The sequence below is a fragment of the Scophthalmus maximus genome, chromosome 1, assembly GCF_022379125.1.
Source record: "Scophthalmus maximus strain ysfricsl-2021 chromosome 1, ASM2237912v1, whole genome shotgun sequence".
Lineage (NCBI taxonomy): Eukaryota > Metazoa > Chordata > Actinopteri > Pleuronectiformes > Scophthalmidae > Scophthalmus > Scophthalmus maximus.
In genome coordinates, this window is record NC_061515.1 from 16,052,320 (window position 1) to 16,076,843 (window position 24,524).

The following is a 24,524-nucleotide window of genomic DNA, read 5'->3' on the forward strand; positions in this document are numbered from 1 at the left end:
GAGAACTGGGCAAGCCGGAGAGTCTCCGAGCAGTGACGGTGGTTTTAATACTCTCACTGACACAGACGGAATGTCTCAAATAACTGCGATAAGAAGCCTCTTTTGTCAATGGTCCAATCCTCGGCTGACACAATATTTCCCTCGTGCAAAGAATCCATCCCATTCACATTATACTGTGTGCAGCCCGGGGGAGTTCCTCCTCCTTCTTCTTCTTCTATTCATTTATTTCCCCTCCGCTTGAAGCAAGTATAAAAAAAAAGAAAAGAAAAAAGCTATTTCCAGAAAAACAATCTGCACCTCTGCATCACTGCCGGAGACATGTAAACCTATTAATTATAAGGTATAAAACATTGAATACATTGACATAATGCACGTGTGTGCAACAATTGAAAAAAAGGAAGAGCACCGGGTCATCATTCCCTTTCACCTCCCCGAAAGAAGGAAAAAAGAGAAGACTTCTTGGACATAGTTGACAGCTATGCGTAACGACGCGTGCCTCTAGTGGCACCGTGGAGGGACGATCGTCAGACGCACGCAGACGCACGGGCTCTCCGCACTACCTTTTAAATCGGCACAAACTACAAGGTTGTTGTTGTTTTTTACTAACGGACTCTGTGTGTAACAAAGAGGTGTGTGTGCGTTTTTCTAAACACATCTTCAAGAAACCAGCCTCGTGCCATCACCGCGCGCAACTGGAGACGTCCTTTTTTTCCCCCCTCCCCATCTTCTCAAAGTCTCCCCGTGCACCACGAACCGTTCGCGGGACTGGAACGAGGGACTGGAGTGATCGGAGCCGCAACCCGCGTCTCTGGACGACCGAAGTGCGTTCGGGTTCACCGCGGCACTCGTCGTGTACCGTCTCGTTTTTGTGGTGGTGTTTTTTTTTTGTTGTCTCAGAATCGTTCGAGGCGAACCCAAAGTTCCGCAGGCGCAGTTCTCCTCCACGGCGGCGCAGGGGGGTGGGGGGGTGGGGAGGGGGTTCTGGCTCGGGCTGTTGCCGTTGCACTTGCCAATAGACAGATAGCATCGGCTGGAGGAGGAGATACAGAGACTCCTGCAGGCGAATTGTAGCAGCCTGCCGTTCGCAGGTGTATCGCCGATCCGCCTTGCGAGCGACCCGCTGCTTCGTCCTCATCGAGCCGCGCTCTCCCACTCGCGAGTGACAGAACCCCCCCCCCCCCCCAAAAAAAAGAAGAAGAAAGAAAGAAAGAAAGAAAGAAAATACAACATCCCTTGGACGAATGTCGCATCAAGTACAATGAGCGCAAATTTGTCCCAGACAAATCCAACATCCACATGTGCTCCGTCCAATTCAGTTTGTAGGAGCAATTCAGAGCCGTCTTTGGAATTCTAAAGAAAAAGTGGATCCCGCGACTTTACAACCATGCGGAACACTTGGCTGTCACCCCGGAGCGCGATTTGGGAATACTGGACACCGGTGATTGTTTGTCTCTTTTGGATTCACTACTCTTACGGGATGCCCCATGTTATTCGAATAGGTGAGTTGTTCCGCATTTGCCATCACGCACGCACACACGCACGCACACGCGGGTGTGTAACCTTCAAATGTTCAGCCAATTGCATGGGGGGGGGGGTCCTCATCCGTGCGTCCACGGAGGCTGCGGTTAGTTTTTGGGGTGACTGAGAAGTCCCTTTCATTTCAACGTTCGCCTCTCTCCTGCGGTCTGAGTGTGTGTGTGTGTGTGTGTGTGTGTTTCCCCCCATTGTACTTAAACGGAGAGCAACCAGAAAGCAACAGGAGAGCAGATGCATTCGTGGTAGACGATTGCCTCTAAAACTGACTGTCTCCTCTGGGTCAGTGTGACCTCTATGCTCCCCGCTTGGTCTGCTCCATTTTCTGCAGCCGGCATGTTGAGTCAGCCGCTGACTTCAGGCTCACAGCCATGCCTTCTGGAAGTAAGTTTCTTGTTTTTGTTTTTTTCAAAGGACAGTCTGATAAATTGAAAAGAAATACACCACGGGAGAGTTTCAAACTAGAGGTACAGTTTATTCCGGGGGGGGGGGGGGGGTAGTGAAGTAAGCCTCTTCTCCCATCGTCTTGTCACTGCAAAGAAAATGACAGTGCAAACACACTCTGAAAAAAAAACAAAGGTCCACAGACAAAGTCCCGTGTCCCTCGTCCTGCTCGCACACTGCGAGTCACAGGGAGAAGAAGAAGCCGGCTTGGTGCCGGCGTCCTCCTCTCTTTTTCCAAATCGTTCACCGAGGAACACTGTGACAATTGTCATTCCGAGGGCCGATGACGCGATGAAACATCTCCTGCGCCGAGAGAGAGGCAGGAGCAGAACTGGAGATCAATAGGGTTTTTTGTCACAAGGCGAATCGTTTTTGACATTTGGCGGAGTGCCATGCAGGACAATTACTCAAAATGGCTCTGGCCCACATTAACATACCACTCCAACAGCCGGAGTACAGGCAGGGAGTGATTGAGCCTTAATGGCATAAGGAGGGTGGGGGGGGGGGGGGGCTTTTTGTCTTTGAGGTATAAATGATGGGTGAAAGTGGATGGACGTTACAAAATTGTGGCTTCCATTTTCTTGCGCGCCATAGTTGAGGTAAATGGTCTCCCAAAAAAAAAACCCCAACAACAATTGTCTTTTTTTGGTGTGTGACATATTCGCACCATGTAACTCCGATTTTTCTTCTATTCATACTTCCTGTCAAGAGCAGTGGCTGGTCTATGGGGAGCTTCTTTCATCCGGATGAAAGTTATGAGACTTTGGACACACACTACGTGTCACAGCTCAACAACCTTGAATGGGACCTTTTTCTTATAGTTTACATGCACGTTATTACAACAAGCTTCAACTGAAACACGCGGCGCAGAGTCTGAGAGCGTAATGACTGCTGTGCATCGTGTGCAGCTGCCAGGCAGGGCCCAGCCTGTCCCGGTGATTGACTGCTGCACTCTGTGGAGCCCTGACTTCTCTGACATTGCTGTGTATGGACTTTGGTGATGTCTACGAAACTTCATAAATCCTTAAAGCTCCCCCTCCACCGATCTGAACTGAAATCGTTTGGTCAAAGGAACATTTCTTCTTTTCTTTTTTACAGTAACAGCAGCTCAAATGAAGACCTGAAATAGACTTGGCAAGGCTTTGTTTTTAAAAATGTCAAAGTGCTGAGACAAATTTACCTTGAAATGTGCTACAGTCGCACTATTGCTTTTTATAGAATCCATCACTGCTTGCGGTGCAGGAGCAGTTAGGGTTTTTTTTCTTGTTTTTTTTTTGTGGTCTCCGTGTGTTGTTCCTGGGATTGTATTTTGACAGGCTGAGACGAGGGACGCGCAAGAGACGGTTGCTGCCTCCGTGCCAAAAGAAAAACAGAATTCAAAAGGCTTACGTCTTCCCATGGTCCTTTGAAGCCGCGCAACATCCGTGTGTGTGTATCCAGTTTTTAATTTGCCCACTCAAAACATATGCCTGTGTGAAAAAAATATAAAATAAAAAATTATATACTTTATAAAATAAAAGTAAATTTAATCAGTTTTAATGCTGGAAAAGCTTCAAGGGGTGGGTAATAAAAAAAAAAATATATATATATATATATATATATATATATATATATATATATATATATATATATATATATATATATATATAAATATATATATATATCAAGAAACGTAGATATTAACTACAGTATATCTGTGTTATTTTTCACCCTTTTTTGTAATCTGGTACTTAGTATGTGTGTGTGTGTGTGTGTGTGTGTGTGTGTGTGTGTATGCCACCCTGCTAAAACCAACAGAGTGCTCTCTTATCGTCGACACACAATGGCCAACGTCGCTCCTCAGCACTGGTTCCAGACACAGACGAACCGGTGCGAATCATCAAGGTGGGCGGTGGTGCTTTTGCCCACGGCGCTCCCTGCGTGTGCGGTTGCTGCTCTTAGTTAGGTGGCCTGCGCACCATCTGGGCAATGGTGGGCATCCACAGTAGAGTTGTTGCCATTGATTTTAGTGCCTTTACAGTGCATCGCTCTAAGTTGAGGCCAGATGGTCGCTCCGTCTCGTTCTGCGGCGTCAATTTGTTGGACTGCTCCTCCCGTATTTGTCCTCACGCACGCCGAGTTTTCTATTCACCCTCCCTCCACCTGCCTCTCCATGTGGTTTTGTCATGTTTTCGACCTTATAATGCCGCCCAGGAACCATCCGAGTTCACAATGCAGTTTTGTTATAATAAAGACAAATGTGCTCAAGGATGTGGATGATGTGATTTTTTTCCCCTCTCTCTCTCTCTCTCTCTCTCTGGAGATACAGCGTGTCTGCAAATAATTTGTATGTTTGCCAACACGGAAATATTGCATGCATGATGTGCATATTAACGGAGTACACTGAAACTTTCACTGAATATGATATTTATTTTTTGTGCTCTCTTCTGTTATTCAAGTGATCATTGTTCTGAATTTGCTGGATTCTCTACATGCGTTGCTTTTGTCTCCACCCATCCTCCATCACTTTGCACATTGGAAGGAATCAAAAAGAATAAATATATATATATTTATATATAATATAGATACACACACATTTATAATTATATACAGTATAGAAATGACAGATTATTATACGTTGTCTATGTCATCTGGATTAATGAAACTAATTCATCGTTTGTTGCCTCTCTGTTCTCCTAGTGAGGTTATTTGCTGCCTGACAGGGATTTATTGAATAATCAATTACTTTTTCTACCTAATACTTAAAGCACTTAATCAGTGCCAGTTAATCAATCTCCCTCATGATTTCATGTTGATTTCATTTCCTCAGCTCCTCACTCTTCCCTTTCAACACCAGGTCACGTGCCTTTTCTTTTTTTTCTTCCTTCATGTTGCTTCCTTAAAATGCTTTGGGCAGCCACGACTCCGGACTTAATTATTGTGCGGGAAACAACGCGCAGACTTACAGCAAATGTAAGCTGACAAATGTGCAGCACTCGAAGCTGCATGCAGTGTGACCACTCGGAGGCTTCCGAGGGATAAATTGGGTTTTGTGGTCACCACTTTTGGTTGAAGTCTCCAAACACAGCCACTTCAGAGGCTCGTCGTTATCCCCCCGCGCCAGCAGCAGAGAGAGACGGCAAAGTTTTCATGTGATTAACTCTTCCAGCAAGCTACAGAGAGTGCACTCGCATGCTCCCCGGGTTCCCTCCTCACCGGGGCTTGTGCGAGTGTCTCATCTGAAATGACTCAGACATATTTCAAGAGGCTGCGAAAAAGCTGCAATGGTGCTTTTGAGCTCCAGTTTTGACAAAGTCGAACCCAAAGGGGCGCTTGTACTGAGGATTGCCCACAGGAGGACGGTGTGGTTGGCAAAGAGAGGGACATTAAGGACACAAGTGTTTTGTGATGGAAAAACAACGAGGGAGATGTTGCATCAAAAAGTTGCCTCAAATTAAGATGGCCATCAGTCGCCGAGTGGAAATGAATATTTCATTTGCATCTAAATTTAATCTCTCCCTAGACAAGAGGGAGGAAACGCAGAGAAGCCTGCCGGTGGAGGCTTGGTTTGGGGAGTTGTCGTGGTGAATATGAACAAAGGCTGGCAGAGGTCAGGGAAGAATTGGATACAGGCGGGAGCTCCTCTGACGTGTAATTCCATTATCTGTTCGTGAAAGCAGAGATTGAAGGGAGAGGAACGCGGCACTTGTTTTACCTGCGCTATCACACTGCCCCTTCAGCCACTTGTATAAACATGGAGACAGATAAACCAACTGCAGAAGAAATAGCCGAGGCCTGTTTTCTCCCTCTCCCTCACACACACACACACACACACACACACACACACACGCACACACTATAAACCCATTCTCGATCCACAACATTTTCCAAAACATATGTCTGGTCTCAGTGGGCCTCTTGTACACAATCCAATTCCATTCTCTCTGTCGGCGCACTCACGGCTCGTCATTAGCTTCAATCTCGCTGATGGGAAACGGCAGATGTTCGTTTCTGCTGGGCAGAGGGTCCGCCGCGGAACGCGCCGTCTTCTGTGCCCGCCTGTGATCCTCTTCAGAGGCATTTAGAAAAAGGAACATCCCACTTCCACAAACAAATATGTGTTTTTTCCGGCCCGGGCCGCAGACTCCTCAGCCTGCCTGCTTGTTTTTTAAGTTGAGCCAGCAAAGCCAGTCGGCTTGTATTAGACGAGCCGTTGAGTCCAACTCAAAGTGTATTAAACAGTTTGTTTATGTCCCGGAGTAGGTGCAATAAATAGGTAATGCACCAAAATGTGCTCGTAACGTGCCTGATAACTAATGCTAAGAAGACTTGACTGCATCGGGGAAGTGCAGGTACTTAGGTCCTTGTTCAGTCATACATAATAATGATCATCCAATAATCCCAGCCACTAGGGGCTAATAGAGCGGATCTACCAACCAGTAAGATAATCCTGTGACACAGCGGGGCCCTATCGAGCCCCACTTAGCTTAGCCTAGCCGCCGCTTGCACACGCCAGATGGTGTTTTCATATCGCACTACGAAGTGGGTGCTCCGCGAAAGGCCTGCTGCAGGCATATGCTACTGATGCCTATTGGAATAAATATGGCGCTGAGTTCCTTGTGGCTATCGATTTCGTCATTTCCATTCAAAAAGTGAGGCAAATCACTCGGCTGCTGTATGGATACTAGATGTGCTGTTATTCAGAGAAAAGCTCACTGCTTGACATGTGTCACTGTATGGAATGAAACAGGAACTGTAAAGGGTCAGTTCACCCAAATTGTAATGAAAAATGTAATCCTGTAATTCTTAGTTCTATGAAGACACTTAGTAAGCCAATAGTTTTGGTTTGATGTGCTCAGGTTTTTTTGGGGGGTGGTGGTGGTTTGTGGTGCTCACAATATTGGAAAAATGGTTCACTACCGATACCGATTATTACTAATAAAAGAGACCAATAACCGATATTGAACCGATACTGAAAACGATATTTGTCTGGATCTGTGTCAACATTTAGAATAACACAATCTCTTAACACAAAACTTTGTTGAACTGCCTTAATGCATATGTTTCATTCACAGAACCTTTCAACACGACCCTAACACACAAAGTGCAGGGAGCTATCGGCAGCATTATTATGAATTTGAACAAACAAACAAATGAATCCAATATTTTCCTGAAGTTATATGAAGTTAAAATGAAAATATAAATAAATAAGTGATTGAAATGTAGTCAAATGCCAAAGTCAAGAAATCGGCTTAAAAAAATGACCGACACCACTAATGATAAAAATGATGATGATCGGTTGACCCCTACAATAAACTTTTCCTCGTTTTTTTTTGCAAGAAAATATTCAAGAGGAATACTGCATAAAGTATAGCCTAAAAATAAAGATACTATTGGTACTATTAGGTGTAATTTTTATTCAGTGATGGGAATTCCATGAATACCATTCACCTTCAAGCAGGAATGTCACTGACAGGTAAAAGGAAAAACAAACAGACATGAGAATGTGAGCCTAAATGAAGCAACTTATAATAAATTCAGGTGAAACACACACACACACAAACATATATATATATATATATATATAACGTCCATCAGAGAAACAATAGCCTGATTGATTTCCAGAGTCCACAATCTGCCTGGCGTCCCCCTGCAGGTCCCTCTGGGACTCTATGTCATTATAGCAGTGACGTGTGCATTTTGGATTTGACAGTGTTTTGAAATTCATGGCATGTCAACGTTGGCCATTTCCCTATGAATATTTCTGTACCAAGGCAATGAATCAAATTTCATGCTCGAGCCATTTGTCTTTATTATATGCCCTTGTCCTTTCTATTTGACTCTGCCATCCCGGCCCTCCTCGGGGTGCTGCCGGAGAAGTCGGATAACATCAAAACAGTTTGAGAAGAAAGCTTGATCTCGGGGTATTTCACTCTCGGGGGTCATGCTGGCAATATTACATAGTTAATTAGAATCATCTTGTTGGGGGTAATTTGGTGATTTTTTTCTTCTTTTTTAAACATTTCAGCATGGGGAGCAATTTGTCTTCGCTTTTCCCCGGTATTGCAGCAAAAGAGACAGAGGGAGGGAGAAAGTGCGAGGCTAGTTACTCAGATGAAGCTAGGGGACTCTTATTTAGCTTTTTAATTAGCTTGAACCTTTTGATCCCAATTTTAAAACCCGCCACGTTGCAATGCTGCCGCCTTTTGTGTGTCGCCCCGAGGCAGATAAAACCCAAGCTCTGTTCCTGTGCTTTTCAAACACCGCGGCATTCGCCGGGGCTGCATAAGCTCTGCTTTCCCTCCCCACATTAGTGTCGTCCTTATCTATTCCCAGACGCCCCGTGTAAACTTGGTCACCTCTGACACCTCAGTTACATACAGTTACACACATGCAGCACAATAACGAGGCCTTTCCCCCTCAATGCGTTAAAGCAATCAGGACTCGACTGCGGTGGTATCAGCTGCATTGCACAGGATTAAATCCCATTTAACTTGGGATAAGGACAATGAATGGAGGGTGACACTGTTTCATTCTGCCCTTTTAATCAAGCTCTCATTGTTATAGGTGGCCCACAAAATGTCAGGTCCTGGTTGTGCGATTCCCCTTAAATCGCTGTTCCATGACTGGAGGGAGATGTGTGTTTGTGTGTGTGTGTGTGTGTGTGTGTGTGTGTGTGCATGAGTGTGTGTTTCGGAGCGGGAGAGAGAGAGAGAGAAAGAGAGGAATTGCGAGTGTGTGCATGACAAGGGGATGTATAAGGGGAGCTGGCACACAATCCCTGGAGCGTAGGGGTAGAGCCGGAGTTACTAATCATCTGTGAGAGAGTCGGCTCGAGAAGACTCATCCTCTATTTTCCCCCCAGAGACGGAAGAGAAGGAACAGATAAGACAATCCTCTTCAGGACAAAACCACTACAAATGAATGGCTATCACCAAAAATATCGAGGGGAAACATAGATCCTCTCCTCCACATTTCTGCCTCACATATACCCCCCCCCCCCCTTGCTTTTCATCCCGACGAGGACTACCACAGGAAGTGCGTAAGGCTCGGGGGTCTGCTCCTCCAGCCCCTGACGGATAGCCAGGAGGTCGGAAGCCAATGTCAATTAAGTTAACAGCCAATACCAGACGATTCCACTCAGCACTCGGTGCCGTGTGCGGGCAGAGACAATCCGGGGACGCCCACTGCAGCCTCAGTGAATGTTTTACCGGCTGCCGATCTGCTGCCCGGGTCGCCCCCAGAGAGCACTGTGGTTAACCACAAAATGTTCCCCGGCGACTCATCTGAAGACAGCTTGTCTGCATGTGACTGGCTGCAGATATATGGAACGAGACGGGCATTATCATTGACAGGGAAGGGAAGAGGAGGAGAGGCTGTGAGCGGTTTGAGGTGGGCGGCTCATTCCTACAAAGCTGTTAGTGATGCTTCATATGAATTAGGACTTTTAATGTAAAGCCAGCAAAGATTCCCGGCAGGTTTTCTCAATTCCAGGTGCGGTTTGAAGATGAGAGTTGGCTGTGATAGTATTCCGAAGCTCGTGCAGTTGGCAAACTAGAACGTGGATGCTGGAGATAATAGCATGAGACTGCTTATCATCTAAGCAGCAGGTTTTTTTTTGTTTTTTTTTCACAAAATCAATTCTCTATCACAGAGTTAATGAAAAATTAGGCTCTTGATTGTTTTGTTCCTAAATCATGTCTTCCAGTCTGAAGTGTTTGTTTTTTTCACCTCCATTTAGTGATCAGTCTTTTGTGTTGCCTTGATTTTGTTTTGGACATTGCCACAGCCCAACATCAGTTTAAATTTAAATTGTTATTTTTCCCCTAATAATTATAACAGCTCCTAAGTAATAACGGTCTTAATGCCTCTAACAATGAAGTAGAGTATTCTTAGTTATTTACACAATACTGTAACTACTTGGTGATTTGTGTGGCCCCTTATAAAGGTTATATATCTTATCTCTTACATTATGTTTCCCATACATTACTAATTTAAATCTGACAGTTGATTTGTCATTTTCCTCTGTAGTAGCAGTCGCTGTGCTAAATCGATCAAAGTCCACAGGGGAAACTTCAGATGCAGCAGATCCAAAGAGAGAAGGAAAAGGCGACTTTGTTTAATCGCCTCTATTCAATCCCTGAACCTCAGAGTTGTGTTTATTTCTCCAGAGAGGAAAAAAAGAAAAAGAAAGAAGAGATTTCATTTTGCGAAAGCCGGATGATTTCTGAATAAGACTGAGCAAACTACTCAGAGCAACTCTTCATTGCTTTTCGCCCAGAGTGAACATAATACTGTGAAATTTGCCTGCACCTAAACAGTCTTCAATCAGCGAGTATTATATGGTCTGATGAAAAGGATCAATTGAACCAATGCTGCAATAATCATATGCAAATTTAACGAGACATCTGCAGTGTATTAGTGCTGCTGATTATTATCATTGGTACAGCAAACAATGCACGTCCTCACCACTTGCCATTTTAGCCAAAAACACCATAAAATATTAACATTAGATATTATCAGGGTGTTAAAAAAACCCGAACATAATTACTCTCCCCACTTATTTCAGCATTGCACATACATTTTGTTTTTGCAAAATCAAACTCCTAAATCACATAAATGCTTCATGTGATTCTAGGCCTCAAGAGGCCAGTGTGCCAGAAGGCCTGTTGCAAAACAAGGAAAGAGCTCTTCACTGTAATTGCATGTCTAGACCTAACTATTAGAAAACATTTATAATGACGCAGCACCGTTTAGAAATGTCTGTTTTCTTAATGGTCTGAAAGGGTTGTGAGCAATGTCACAAATTGCAGGTAAGCGGATGCAACAGAGGTGAAGAAAAACAGAGACTGTTACGTTTCTGCACATTTCAATTCCAATTTGATCACCAACAACATTTGTCTCCTTTTTTCTTTGAACAAAATCAAAAAAAAAATGCTGTCCTCTCTTTTTTTCCCCCAAGACCTTTTTTCAGTGCATCCCCCAACACCAAGAGAACTTTTTCTCCGCTTGTCTGGTACTTGGAGGAATTTACAGCCGTCAGAACACTGACCACATTTAAAGAAATTGGCATCACTGAACTAATGCTCAGTTAATGTCCTGCTCAGCCTCCCGCTGCACTTTGCACATATGGATCGCCTGTCTGTCAGAGGGGTAATTACTTCAAATGTGGTCCGGACCCCTCCTATTGTATGTAGAACACGGCCTGCGTGCGCGGCATATATAGAAGAGCCATCTCCTAATGAGCCAATTCAACAGTAGTCAGTCAACATTCAGTAAAAAATACTTAACACTTAATGGTTGTAGTGTCCTTCATACCAACGAGAATTTAATTATTTTTTGGTTGTTGGTAACTATACATATTACAACGGGTGTTTTAGCATTCCATATATGAAATGACCATTTTAAGTCATTATTTTTGATTGCAAAAACACCAAACCTCCAACTTCTCACAGTTGTTCTTATGTGTTTGATAGTATAATCAAACAGTTGTTCTTATGTGTTTGATAGTATATTCTGATAGTAAATAGTAGGGATGGGATGATACCACTTTTTCATGTCCGATCCGATACCGATCCTTCAGCCTTGAGTATCTGCCAATACTGATCCGATACTTATCTGATACAATCTTTTCCCCGCTCGTAAAATAAAATATTAATAATGCATTGTCCAGGATGCACTTTGCTTAACCTAGCCACCAAAAACCTCATACTCAACTGTGGAACAAATAATCAACTCCCCTATTGCTGTTTTATTTCTCACAGAACTTTTGGCAGAATGCTTTATGGTCAGCACTGTTCAAACAAGCAAAAGAGTAATTGACCTGTAAACTGTTAATTAAATTATAATAAATGAACAAAAAATATGATGCCAGAATGGTATACAGACTTAGGCTTTAGGACACTTACATTTTTTTTATTAAATTGTTCCGACCAAACATAATCGCCAAATTAATTCAGTAATGAAAATAAGCTTTAATCGAGGCCCAAAATAGTTCAGCTTGTTAATCAATGATAGAACTAATTGTTTACTTGCAGCCATAATTTAAAGTAAAAACTGAGCATCACGTTGACACAGTAGCCTGCACATAAAGACCCTGTTCCCCTCCCTTGTGCCCAGCATGATGGAAAATCCTCTATCAGGGTCTGTAGGAGGGCCATGGGGACAATCAGCAGGGTTTTGTGAGCTGGCTTTCCAGTCTGTAATGTGTCTGGATCAAGCCCAGACGGATCAGAGACCTTGCGTTCTTTATCAATATTCTGCCTAAGCATCGGGGGACAGCATGAGATGACGGAATGGGCCTGGTGTGCTTGTGCTTGTGCTTGTGTGTGTGTGCTTTTGTGAGTGGAGCCCATTAGTGTAGGGAGTCTCTCCTGCCCATTGTCAAACTTAAAACAGAGGACAGTCGGAGATATTACCTTCAATTACGTGCTGTGGTGCGTCTGTGAAGTCTGAGCACTACGAGCTTGCTGGCGTGTCAAACCTTTGTCCGTTCATTTTTTTTCTTTGCCATTACATGTATCATGATGATAGGAATGGAGCTCCCACTTAACCTTTTCTTGTCACTGAATTCTATTCCCCGTCTCCCCTTTTCCACGGAGAGAAGAAATAACCATCTATCTGAAGTCATGTTCTTTAGAGAGGGCAAACGATAAGCTTTTGTTTAGGTCTCATTCACTTGGCTCCTGCTCTTTTCTCACCAGACAGAAGATTGTGACCTTGCTAACGTTCAACGCTCATTGTGTTAATCCCTTGTCGGGGTAAAATGAGAACTTCCTTCTCTCACCTTTCCTGACCCACACCCCCCCTCCGTCTCCTCAATGCAGTCGTATTACAAGACTCGCATTTCAATTTGCGAGCCGAATCGCCAGGCTCTCGTGAGCTGCTGGTCGGAATAGCAAGCCTGCCTAATTCAATCCGTTCCCCTCATGCTTTCAGTCAATGTATGATTATTTTAAAAAAGGCATTAAATAGCTTGAATAAACTGCTTGTAGAGTAAAAAAAGTGTTTTTCTTCTCCTTTGTCTCCCTTCATATGATTGCACCCACTATTCCCACTCTGCCTCCTTCCAGTGCCTCCCTGGTCATGTCCCTGTGCACCCTGATTTGAGACTGGAAGCTAGCGGGTGACGGTGGGAATAACAGCACATGGAAATGGGCTGGTGATTGCCTTCCTCCGCGTGTGGCGTTTGAGGGCTTGAGCGATCGCGCCCCTCCAGCCCCTCCTTGGTGGTTGATTAGCTGAGGAGCCCTGGAGCTCCGGAGTGACACACTGGCTCATCAGACTCCACTCAGCCTGTCAGGGACCCCCTTGATTGCACGGTGCTTCATAATTGCCCCCCCCCCCCCCCCCCCCCCCCCCGCCCCCCCGCCCCCCCTCCCTCCATTCTGCTTCAGTGTCCGGTGCGCTGCCATCTCATCTTCGTGTCAGCGGACGTGCCGCACGATGATCGACTTTACCGGTTGCTTTTCAGATTGCACATTTAAATGTTTCCACATTCCGGTTAGTAACAGGTGACAACATATAGACGATGCTCCTCCTGGACATTCAATGCGTAGTATCTACAGCCACTGCTCGAAAACCTACCATCTCACTGAGGCATAAGAATGATCTCCCAGTCACACCGTTCAGCAAAAGGAAAATGAAAAGGTCAATTATAGATGCTAGTCGAAGGAATGGCACGTTGTGATAATGACTTGTATGGATGCAGGGTTGAACTGAAATAGCAGCTGAACAAATGTGGGACAACATTTATGTCAAACTGCCTCTTCTCTCTCCCCGTCTCTGTCCGACAGCATCAGCAGATGCAAATGGGCCCAGTGTAATGTCTTTTTTAGTAAAGCAATTGGAAAAGAATTGCCATGGTGCCGGGTTATTGATTCATATAGCTTATGTGGGTGAGCTGCCCGAGTTGTGAAACTCATCACATCATAAACTGTATCAATTATTTTTATGTCCTGGCATCCCAGTGTCCTCCGTTGACACTGGGATTTCTTAAAATTGAGACCCCGTGTCGTTTAAGACACGACACGACGTGAGTTTGAAGCCAATCTTTTGCACTGTGCACCCATAATGGGTCCCGACACAAAGAAAGTGTGTGTGTAATGGATTCAGGGATTCAAAGGTGTATTCGTCACACACACGAACCGAAAAATAAAAAAGGGGAGTGCAAATCCCTCTCTATAGGACTCTACAGTCGTGAGCAGTGTAGTTCCTCCAGCAGTCAGTGACACTCCGGTTAGGATGCTTTCCACACACCGAAGGAAAGGTCTTCAGGAGAGAGGCTCTGAATTTCTTAAGCATAACAAATCTCAGGGTATAGTGCCTTTCTTGCCAAGATGATATCAGAGTCTCTTAATGTGGCCTCCCAAAGAGTTGAGGTGCAGACCGTCGACGCAAGTGTCCCGTTCATTTTCAAGCCACAACAATGTACTTGGTTTTGGAGGTGGGTGCACCACAGCGGCAGGTCGCCCGCCTCTTGCTGCTAGGCCTTCTCATCGTTGATGGTGATCTGGCCTTTTACAACAGTGTCGTCAATAACCTTGACAGTGGAGTTGGAGCAGTTTCTCCCTCGCACAGTCGTTCTTGTGCAATGAACTCAGCAGGTGGCCAAACACCACCTCTGGGGGGGGCTGAGGTGCTGAGGATGAGGGTGTTGGAGGTGTGACCGACCCTCCAGGAGTGTGGCACTGAGGCTACATCCACATTTCCACATTTTAGTTTTAAAAACGCGTCGCTGCCGCTACGTTTCCGCCTGCCGTCCACACGTTTGTGAATGCCTAGAATGGAGAAACTTGGAAACGGTGCTCGCCCCGTTCCAGTTTGAAAAATTCTGGGGCTGCGTTGTTGTATGGACGGGCAAAAACGGAGGCGTTTTGGAAACAATGATGCAGTCACCCGTATTTGGTTCATGACTACCAGGGGTGGAGGCAAAATGTTGTAAAACACTTACTGTCAGTGCTATTTCCTCGTCATCGATGCAAGAAAACAAATCCCTGCTCTTACATTTGACAATTGCCGTTTCTTGTTTGTGGTATTTTTTTGTAACTAAGCAACCGACTGCAAGATAGACAGTCTGCTTCCTGATTACACCGACGTAGCAGTATGAATGTAGCCTCTCGGGCTACATTCATACTTTTCTCATATGTAATAACATGTTCAAGTGTGTTCGGATGCTAAAGCCTGGATTATTCATGCGTGTCTGTGCTCAGTGTCACCGAGGCCTGTCTCTTTACGCTTTCCGATTGGCCCCTCTCTTCGCCTCTGGTGAAAGGCACAGCAGGTGAAGTCCACACATAAGTGCAAGACATTTCCACTCACCAGTCACTTAGCAGCTGCTTTTCACTCACAGCCAAGGCACATGAAACAACATCTCTGCCGCTTCGGCTCCGAGAAGCAACTCCCTGTGCTCACGGCACACACACACACACACACCGAGCAACTACGGTGAAAGACTTCAAGACGACCGCCACGCTTTGTAGAATAACTTGCCTGGTGTTTGTGGTGTGTGCAATTTAGTTCAACATTTTGCATGGCAGTTTTTATCTTACTTTCTACCAAAGAAGTGGTGACTGCAGCCACAGGCTTTATTCATGTCCTGACTTTTTGCGCACCGAAATTGCCTTTTTCCTTGTTGTCATGCTTCTGATAAAATCACTTACTAGTGTCTGTTGGTACATTTACTTTATTTGTATATCCCCCATGCCGAGGAAAATGACAAATAGCAGATAAAGGAAATAGCCAGTGTCATACAACTGTACTGTTTTTTTTCATTTCGTTTTGTCTTACTCCTCTGGCATTGTGTTATTGTCTCTCAACATTGGTCCATGTTCTCTGTTCACCCACAACAGCTCCAGTTATTTCACCTGCTGCAAGTTTACTCGACTTTGAGCATGAAACACAACTTCGTCCTTGATGTTGCTTTGTTGAAGATTATAGTCTCACAGCTCTTGGATGAAATAGGAGTCAGTGTCGGCCCTTCCAGGGCCCTTACACTGCCCTCACAGTGAAAAGTAAATATACCATTTTATTCAGCGTTGTATCCGAGCATTTCCATAAGAAGTGATAGGGATGGAGCACATGGGTGGCTTGAAATGAGTCCAGGTGTTCGCAGTGCATCACAGTGTATATATTGGCTTTGTCCGGGCTCCCTACAGACTGTTGTATCCAGGGTAGAAATGACATGTTGGTTTACACCACCTATGTGTGTAACTGGGTGTGCAGTAGAAAGGTGATGTAAGTGATAGTGTGGTACTGGCTGTGGTACAAGAATATTTCCCATTATTCTTGTATTAGTCAAATTATTCTTGTCACAGCAAAGATGCAGGGGATCAGTTTAACAGCTGTTCGTCTGTTTTTGCTGTCGTTTTTGTGAGACACATATTAAAAAATGGGATTCCTTCTAAATTAATTAATATCATTATTGGGGGGTTGTAAATGAACCTCAAGATCTGTTGCTTCACTTGGTGACGTGGTGGAAGTTTTGTTGTCATGCAAGCTGCATTCCTGTCGCATGCCTTGACAAATCACCTCGCTGCTGATGCTGCTGCTCATACTATTCCTGGTATGTAGGGATATTTCGTATGCATTGAAGGGCAAGCGGTCGCTGACGACTGAGGCTGCAAGAAGCTGCGACAAAACATATTGTGTTTGCATTAACTGAATCGCACCTCACAGTACAGAAACATTGAGTCTGCCTCCTCCAAAGTGTTGCCTGGTTGGTGGTGGTATTGGAGATATGATACGGGGAATCACAAAATATCTATGTGTCTATAAATGGTCTACCCAAAATAAATATGTTTTTTCTTTCAACATGTTCAAATACAGTTCCGGAGGAATCAATACAAAGTGTGACAATACGTGTTGCATAGCTTGGATGTTTGATGGAATCTAAGTAAAACTCTGCCCTCTGCATCCTTGCAACACGACTGCATGGACCTTGAGATGCACTGTATTTTCAGCATGACAAAAAAAAAGGGGTGATTTTCACCTTCTGATCAAACACAACTCCCGAGTCCACAGTTCAACCTCGGCGTCTTCCTCCTATATGGGCGGAATAATATGTAATACCTTGCAAAGCTTCACACCTCCCTGGTAATGTGTCACTGCCGGAGCCAGATACACACTCCCCTCAGTTCAAAGTAAGGCATGTAATTTTGTTGACAAGCTGTAGCTGGGTGTCGGCAAGCACGCTTGTGCTTGGGAAGACATGTTTTTTTTTTCTTCGTTTTTTTTCTTCCGTGTTCTCGCTCAGAAAATCTGCATTGTGGTGGAAAAGTCTGCCGGTGCTGTGTGCTCAGATCACTTAACTGGAGCATCTAGATGTGGCTGCAAATCAGAGGCCAAGTAATGGTAGAGAACAAACCTGCTTATTCACACTGATAACATCTAAGCAGAGCAGCGCGTGGGAGGTTGAAGAGAATTTATATGTGCCGAACAATACAATGCCATTCAAGGCTTAGTCTCTGGGATGTATGCAGCAGTCTCAGCCTATAGAGTTTCTCGTGAAATAAAGAAAAAAAAAACAAAGAAACAGTTTTCAGATTTGGTATAGAGCTTTGTAGTCAATTAATCAATCTACAATACTTGTAGTTGCAGTGCACAGCTGTGATTTTAAACAATGTTTGCTATGGTTATTTTTTAAAAAAAGTTCACAAAAGCTCAATCTGTATATAGTATTTATATATTTTTTTATATTTTCTGTTATGTTTTGTTCATACCTATTGCTTCTTCAAATGTCTTTCTATATTCTTCTGTCCACTTTGCTGCTGTAATGCCCAAATTTCCCCATTGTGGGACGAATAAAGGTATATCTTATCTTATCTTATGTTAAAAAACCTCGGTCTTAGGTCAATGTCTTCCTTAAGGACACATTAGTTTGTGAGTGAGATAAGAACTCCTCCAGGCAGTAACCTCCTGGTTGTGAAACCCATTTGGTTTACTTCACGTCAAGGTGTCACGCGACATGACTGTTGAACAGAGAAGCGGCACCTGGTGGTGATTGGAAACGGTTAAAGTTTATGCCCATGCAGTGTCGCTTTTTTTAGCAGACATTTTAATTTCATAAACTTGCTAGAGAAAAAAGGCATGATGCAGTCAATAAGTGATTATTTGCCATGTGAAAAGTATGATTTACTTGTCTGGTGTGTTCACTTCTGGTCGGGAAAATTTGTGGGAATCGATTGCTGCACTGAATTTGATTCAGGAGCAGGAGGTCAGCGTCATTGCTACTGGCTATATCAATCTGTTGTGATTCTCTTCTGAAGCTGAGGAACTTTCCCACTCCTTGCTGCCGCCCTCTGTTTTGTCATTGTGCACATATCCAGCACAGTGTCAACATCATCACTTGAGCAATACTTATTATTAAAGTGTCAGTGCACTCACAGTTTCAGCCTGCATGTCTTCAACTGACACACACGTATGTGACAAATGACCTTCAATTAAATTCCTGCCAGAATTATGTCAGTGTATCTTCCAATGTAATCAGAGGAAAAATTGTTTAAATATGACGAGAGGACTGGTATTGCTCTTCATCACTCTTCTTTCTGCTTAATGAGCAACAGGGGTTGGCAATGCATTCCCTCACACGTCACCTCATGGCCGTGGCTGTCGTGCTGTTTGACAGTTTCAAACAGCCTTGATAATACAATGAGTTAATGTAAAGTTAATCTTAGACACAAATATAAATCCAAATACTATGATCATCATCAATTTATCTCTCTCTGCTCCATTTATCTACCTCTCCTTGTGAACATACAGACTCACACACTCGGATAAGACCTGTGTGCCTGCTTGGCTATTTTCTATCACATCAGGAGAGGATGAATATGAAACAAGTCATCCAATATATACAACTTTATTGGTTCTGTTTTTGCAAATATCGCAGCCCCATTTAACATTAACAACACACATGTAAGCACGCAGGCACAAACACACACACACACACACACACCTCAGCACATTTTTCTTGTCAAGCATAGCAGACAGTGTGATGTGCGAGGGCAAACACAGAGTAAACACTGGACACATATTTACATGTATCACTGTAATGGAGTAATTAACCGTCAGAGGTTGACTGGACAGGGCCGCTCACCAGCAGAATCTAAATTAATCTTCAAATAAGGTTTTTAAATTCTAATTACTTGCTTCCTGTGACAGCTTAGTTTGTGAAAAGCAGAGGTCAGTCCACTTATTCGTATCAACGATGCCGCTTCTTCATCTAGCACCAACGAACTGAAAATGTACAGTATAAGGTTTCTTATGCACAGATTAATGGTACAGTAATATTTCAATGCCTCCAGTTGACAGTGGAGCTGAAACAATTATTCGGTTTATCGAACTGATTCTCAGAGAGTTAAATCTGCAACTATTTTGATAATTGATTAACCACCACTGATTTTCTGTTTGGCATCAGATTGAATATTGAATATGGGTTTTAGGTTTTAGGTAGATTATTATGATCAAATGTTAAAGTGTCCCCGCCACTTGTTGATAAGCGCAGGTGGTAAGCCAACCCGATCCTGATGTATCTCATCTTGTGATGTTGCAAAAACAGCTTTTTACGGGTGCCGTAACAATTTTAATTCTAGATCACAGATAATCCCTTAAGGCTACAAGTGTGTGATATTAACAATGTTGTGATATCTAGGCATTGAGTGGGATTTTGCCATTAACGTTAAGTAGACAATGTTTTGCATCCTTAAAAAATGTGTCTGTAATTAATTGTTGCATGTAACGTCAATCATAGAATTTAGGCTGAGTTCAGTTTCAATGAAATTTGTTTGGCCAGGCGATTTGTATCCTGGGTCTAAAGTCTTGAAAAGTTGTTTGAAACCACCTCTTTCAATATGAATTTGATTGTAGTTAGTGAGAGCATTCATTCTGTCTTGCCAGCTGCTGCTTTTTTTGTCATGAGGCCGTTTTTTTTAGCAGAATGATTCATATAAATTTTTTGCTGAATGTATACTCATACTGCTACCGCGGCTGGTTGAGGCCTGTGGCGGACAGATGACTCCCGAAGCTTTTTCTATTCTTCATACTCTGCACAGTGGTTAGTTTGCAGATGGTGAAACAACTTAGCTGTTGAGTTGTCGTCAATGGCAAATCGATTTTTGACATATTGCTGATTGCCATCTCGTGAGGAACATCTCCACTGCGAGTGAGGATGGTCCACATCCGGCAATTAAATGTAATGACGTACATTATATTGCGAGGCTGGTGATGTCTGTATCTAACTGTTTATTTTCTCATGCTTTAGCTTCAATCATTAATTTTAAGGTATAGCTATGTCAGCTCAACTTGTAGTTCACTGATCATGTATGTCCATACTAGCACGCTGCATGCACTCTCAACGGGTATTTGTTGTAGTCTGTCCTACTGGGCTACATGACACAGCGAATTTGTGGACTCTCGGTTTGGGTTAATCATTGACTTTTGCGATGTGAGTGACATACTCAATGATTTCAGCTTGAACATCGCTAAAATGAACAACTAGGATATTATCCTAGATGATACATATCTCTCACCTATACCTGAGAAGAGACACACAAATTAGCAGGACCGCTCTACGACAATACTGGATCTTTGTATGATTTTTGCTTTCAATTAATTCCCTGGATCAGTCAAAGATGTCTACACTTTAAAGTAGTTATTTTGTCAATTTTTGAAATGAGAATTGATTGATTTCTAGAAAATGTTGTATATCATTATATATATATTCTTAATGACATTAAAAAGCTATTACACCAACCCCTGGAGCACTGGTTGGCAGAGCCAATGACACATTGTCACCAGTAAGGAAGTAGCAAAGCAGTTGTCAGGATTTTGGTCAAAATCGATCAGTATGATGGAAAATGATGCCGCAGTTGGTTCCGAGATGAAAATGATGAAGATAATAACCATCATCTCACTTTTCCTTTTCATTGGAACGCATGCACTGGGACGCATTGGAGTCACTCCTGGTGTTCACAGTTTGTGGCGGCTGCTGTACTAAGGGAAAGAATTATTAGATTTAATAGTACGTAGGGGAGGGGGAAAAAAGCAATGAATAAATAAGAGGTTATACGGTGGTGCAATTCAAATCAGCCTTGGATTCAATTTGTCGATGGAATGGTAATAGGAAGGCCAGAGAGAGGAGGCAGAAAATGGCATATGATTTCCCACCACTTGCTTGCATCACACCGTGCTAATTTGTGTTTCATGCTGTTGAAATGCAAGCCAAAACTGCCAAAACTCCCTCAAATGGGGTACGCAATTAGAATATGTTCTCGTTTGTTTTTTTTACATGCAGTTTTTCATTTTTTTCATTTAGTTACTTGAAAAGCATTAACCTCATACCCTGGTTTTTGGTGATCGCTGTGAGAGCGGAACAGCTGTTTACCACTGTTTCACAAGAACTACTTTCAGCCCAAGTTGGGGCTTCTGTTTCATTTTCATCATGTCTGCATAGCCGTGGGGCTCTCTTCAAAGACCACAAAAGAAAAAGTGTGTGGATAAGAAAAGCACAGTGTAAATGGCCCTCCTAATGACTCTCAGCAGGACTACTCCTTATATCTTTTATGAGCCAGGAAGAAAGGCGGGCATCATTATACACTGGCCATCTGAAATCCACCAGCAGCGTGATGCTCAAACAAAAGAATCCCCTCCTGGCAAATCGGGTGTAATGGGACACATTAGCGTATCATTAGCCGGTTAGCGTGCCTGGAGGTCAGACACTCGCTACCAAATTCCTGCTGCTGGAGAAACGTGGAAGCCGTTTCCTGACGTCTGTTCATTCACTTGTGAACAGATAAAACACAAGCGCACACATGTATCTACGAGATTTTGAATATTTCATCAGGATTTAGTGGGGATTATGATTAATACATTTGCATCTATTGTATTAAAAAATGCGACAGTCGACCAACTCAGCAAGCACGGATATTCATAAACGTCTCTCAAACTAAGTGCTGACACCCTAAGAGTAGAAAATTAGTACCTCGGGAGCAAAGGGTTCTCTCTTATAATACATTGAACACTGTATTAGTATTCAATATGAAGAAAATCAGTTCAAGTCTGGTAATAATGGTAAGTTATGAAAAAACATGCTGGAGAAAAAAAACTATTTCCGTCTCCGCATCTGTTCTTGGCGTCTCTAGTGGGGGGGGGGTGCTTCAGGTGTGTTTTTTTATTCATGTCAGAGCTCAGCAAATGTAAGTTAATTATGGGACCATTGCGTCAGTCATAGCAAATCATATATAATGAGAGTTGGTAATGGAGAGTCCTTTATTCTGCCTGTAGGAATTTGCCTTTAATGTGAAGATAAAGATATTTTCTCGCGGTGTAAGATACGAAAGAGTGAAGTGTGGGAACCGTGTGCGGTGAGACCGTCATGATCTTGTGAAGCAGCAGAAAGGAGTTACGTCACTGATGCAAATTACAGAACAAGTTCAGCAGAGATTCACCGGAAGACGGATGGAAAACCACAGCGACAGATGATGTAGACGACGGGCGGGGGAAGGGAAAGATGGATGGCCGTGCAGGGAGTGGTTAAAAAGGAGAAAGATGGAAAAAGCGACGAGGGCTGTGACTGTGGCAGCCGTTCATCTGTCACTCACCCTGTAGCGCGCCGTTGACGGGACCCAACCTCAAAAGATATCATGCAATTTGACTCACCTTCAAATTGATACGCTCCATCAGTGGCATCATATGCTGCTTTATGGGAAAGTGATTTTTTTTTTTTGAATAGCATAACAAATGACCGGCTAGGTCCTGCAGCACTATCCTGCAGCGGAGAGCAGGAGATGCTTCAATTTAAAGGAACGATAGGTGGCGTTTCAATGCATCACCGTCCAATCTTGCCGGGTGGGTGAAAGGTGGGAGAGTGGGGGAGTCGTGAGGCTAACCGGGGCAGGGGCTGGTCAGCAAATAATGGGAAACTCATCTGTGAGAGATGACTATCAATTAAAGGCACTTAAGGCACTAATGATCAGCAAAGGGATTCCTAATGAGGAAATGTGAAGGTGGGATCACATCTCTGAAAGTCAAGTGGAGTGTTAAGATTCCAGCAGTATGCTAAAAGCCGTGAATGCACGCGGGCCCACTCATCACACTATCAAGGTCATTAGACGCTGTAATCAACTTAGCTTGCGCAGTTTCAGGGAGAAACAAAGTTGCCTGGCTTTAAAAAAGCGGCGATGGAAAACCGTGCACCGTGGTACAGCAGGTGATTACACTAATGAGTTCCTTCTGTCAGCTAGGAGGCATGCTAATCAGTGCAACCGCCTTGTGTGGTGTTTGGATGGAAACTCTTGGCCATTTCCTGTCACACGGTTGCTTATCCCTGTCGTATAATGGAAGAATTGGAGGGAGTCCCAGCCTGTCCTCATTTGGCTGCCTCAGTAACATCTGATGTGTCCAAAACAGTGTTTCCCCCCGGATGGAGCACAAAAAATTGTGAGACGGTTCGCTTATCGATCCGGTACTTTAACAGCACTCTTATCGGTGCTTGTTTCCTTTTAAGTCGAATGAAAATGAACAAAATGTGAATAAAGTGGAATTGACAAAGGTTTTGTTTCCCATACTGTTCTCAGTTCGTTGTTGGACAATGAGCAGCTCTATTATGAACAAATAACTAATGTAAAGTACATGATGATGTGTGTTGAGTGATGGGACTAACTTCAAGCCTGTCAGAGAAAAAAAGTAACACAACTCAATATATACCGACTGTTACCTAAAGCCCCTGGACTCTACTGTGGTAAAGGGTTGTGGGTCTTTCACCATGAACCTGGTCACAGCGAGGTGTCACTCATTCACTCTCTCCTCGGTCATCCTCCCACCAGCTGCAGCTGTGAAGGGCTTTAGGCTTAGATGTACTTTCACTTTCTCCAAATGTTTTGACAGATCGCTGGTGTTACCGCCTTTATACTACACTTGTGTCAAAGAGCGTTTTCTACATTGATTTTGGTGACTTACAAATAGACTTTAACTCTGCATCATCGGACGGAGCAGTGAGTTTCAGTCTGTGCTGCGTGTGTCGGTGCAGCGAAAGCTGGCCACGCCCCCTGCACAGCACACGGACACAGAACTCTCCTCAGGATTGGCAATAGCGATAATTAATCATAGACGAATGCATTCATTTCTTCAATACCGTTAGCAGCACCGATAACGTCGGAGATCATTGATACTAAGTTCTTTCATAATTTAGCACCATGGCCCGTTAAATAGCGGGTTTCTGTTCCTACTCCTAGATAAGACCTAGCCCAAACTCCTCTCATTAAAAAAAAAATCGAATAATTTAGTGGCCCCGGTCAAAATATGCATCCAATAGCGGCGGATATAGGGGAGAACAAAACAAAGGATAAATAGAGTACTGCTGTACAGGAAAATTTCTTGATATATATATATATATATTTATAAAAGCTCTAAAAATGACTTGAGTAGATATGTTTAATGTGTCTGCACCAAGTGGCAACCCACCGCGACGTCACCCATTGTGTTTGGGAGCTGCCGTTTTTAAGCCCTTGAGTTTAGCTTTATGGTCAGCGCCATCTTGGTTTTTTCAAACCAGTTTTTTGTTGTGATAAAAATGG

General features: G+C 43.6%; 1 protein-coding gene across 1 annotated transcript in view; it reads left to right on the forward strand.

Annotated features, from left to right (window-relative positions):
- Window positions 1–975: 975 nt before the first annotated feature.
- The window catches only part of grik3 (glutamate ionotropic receptor kainate type subunit 3), a 91,688-nt gene continuing 68,139 nt past the window's right edge, over window positions 976–24,524 (forward strand). Inside the window, exon 1 of the mRNA XM_047335598.1 lies at window positions 976–1,499. Within this exon, the coding sequence (XP_047191554.1) occupies window positions 1,385–1,499 (115 nt within the window). The 5' untranslated portion in view covers window positions 976–1,384. The remainder of the gene's footprint in view (window positions 1,500–24,524) is intronic.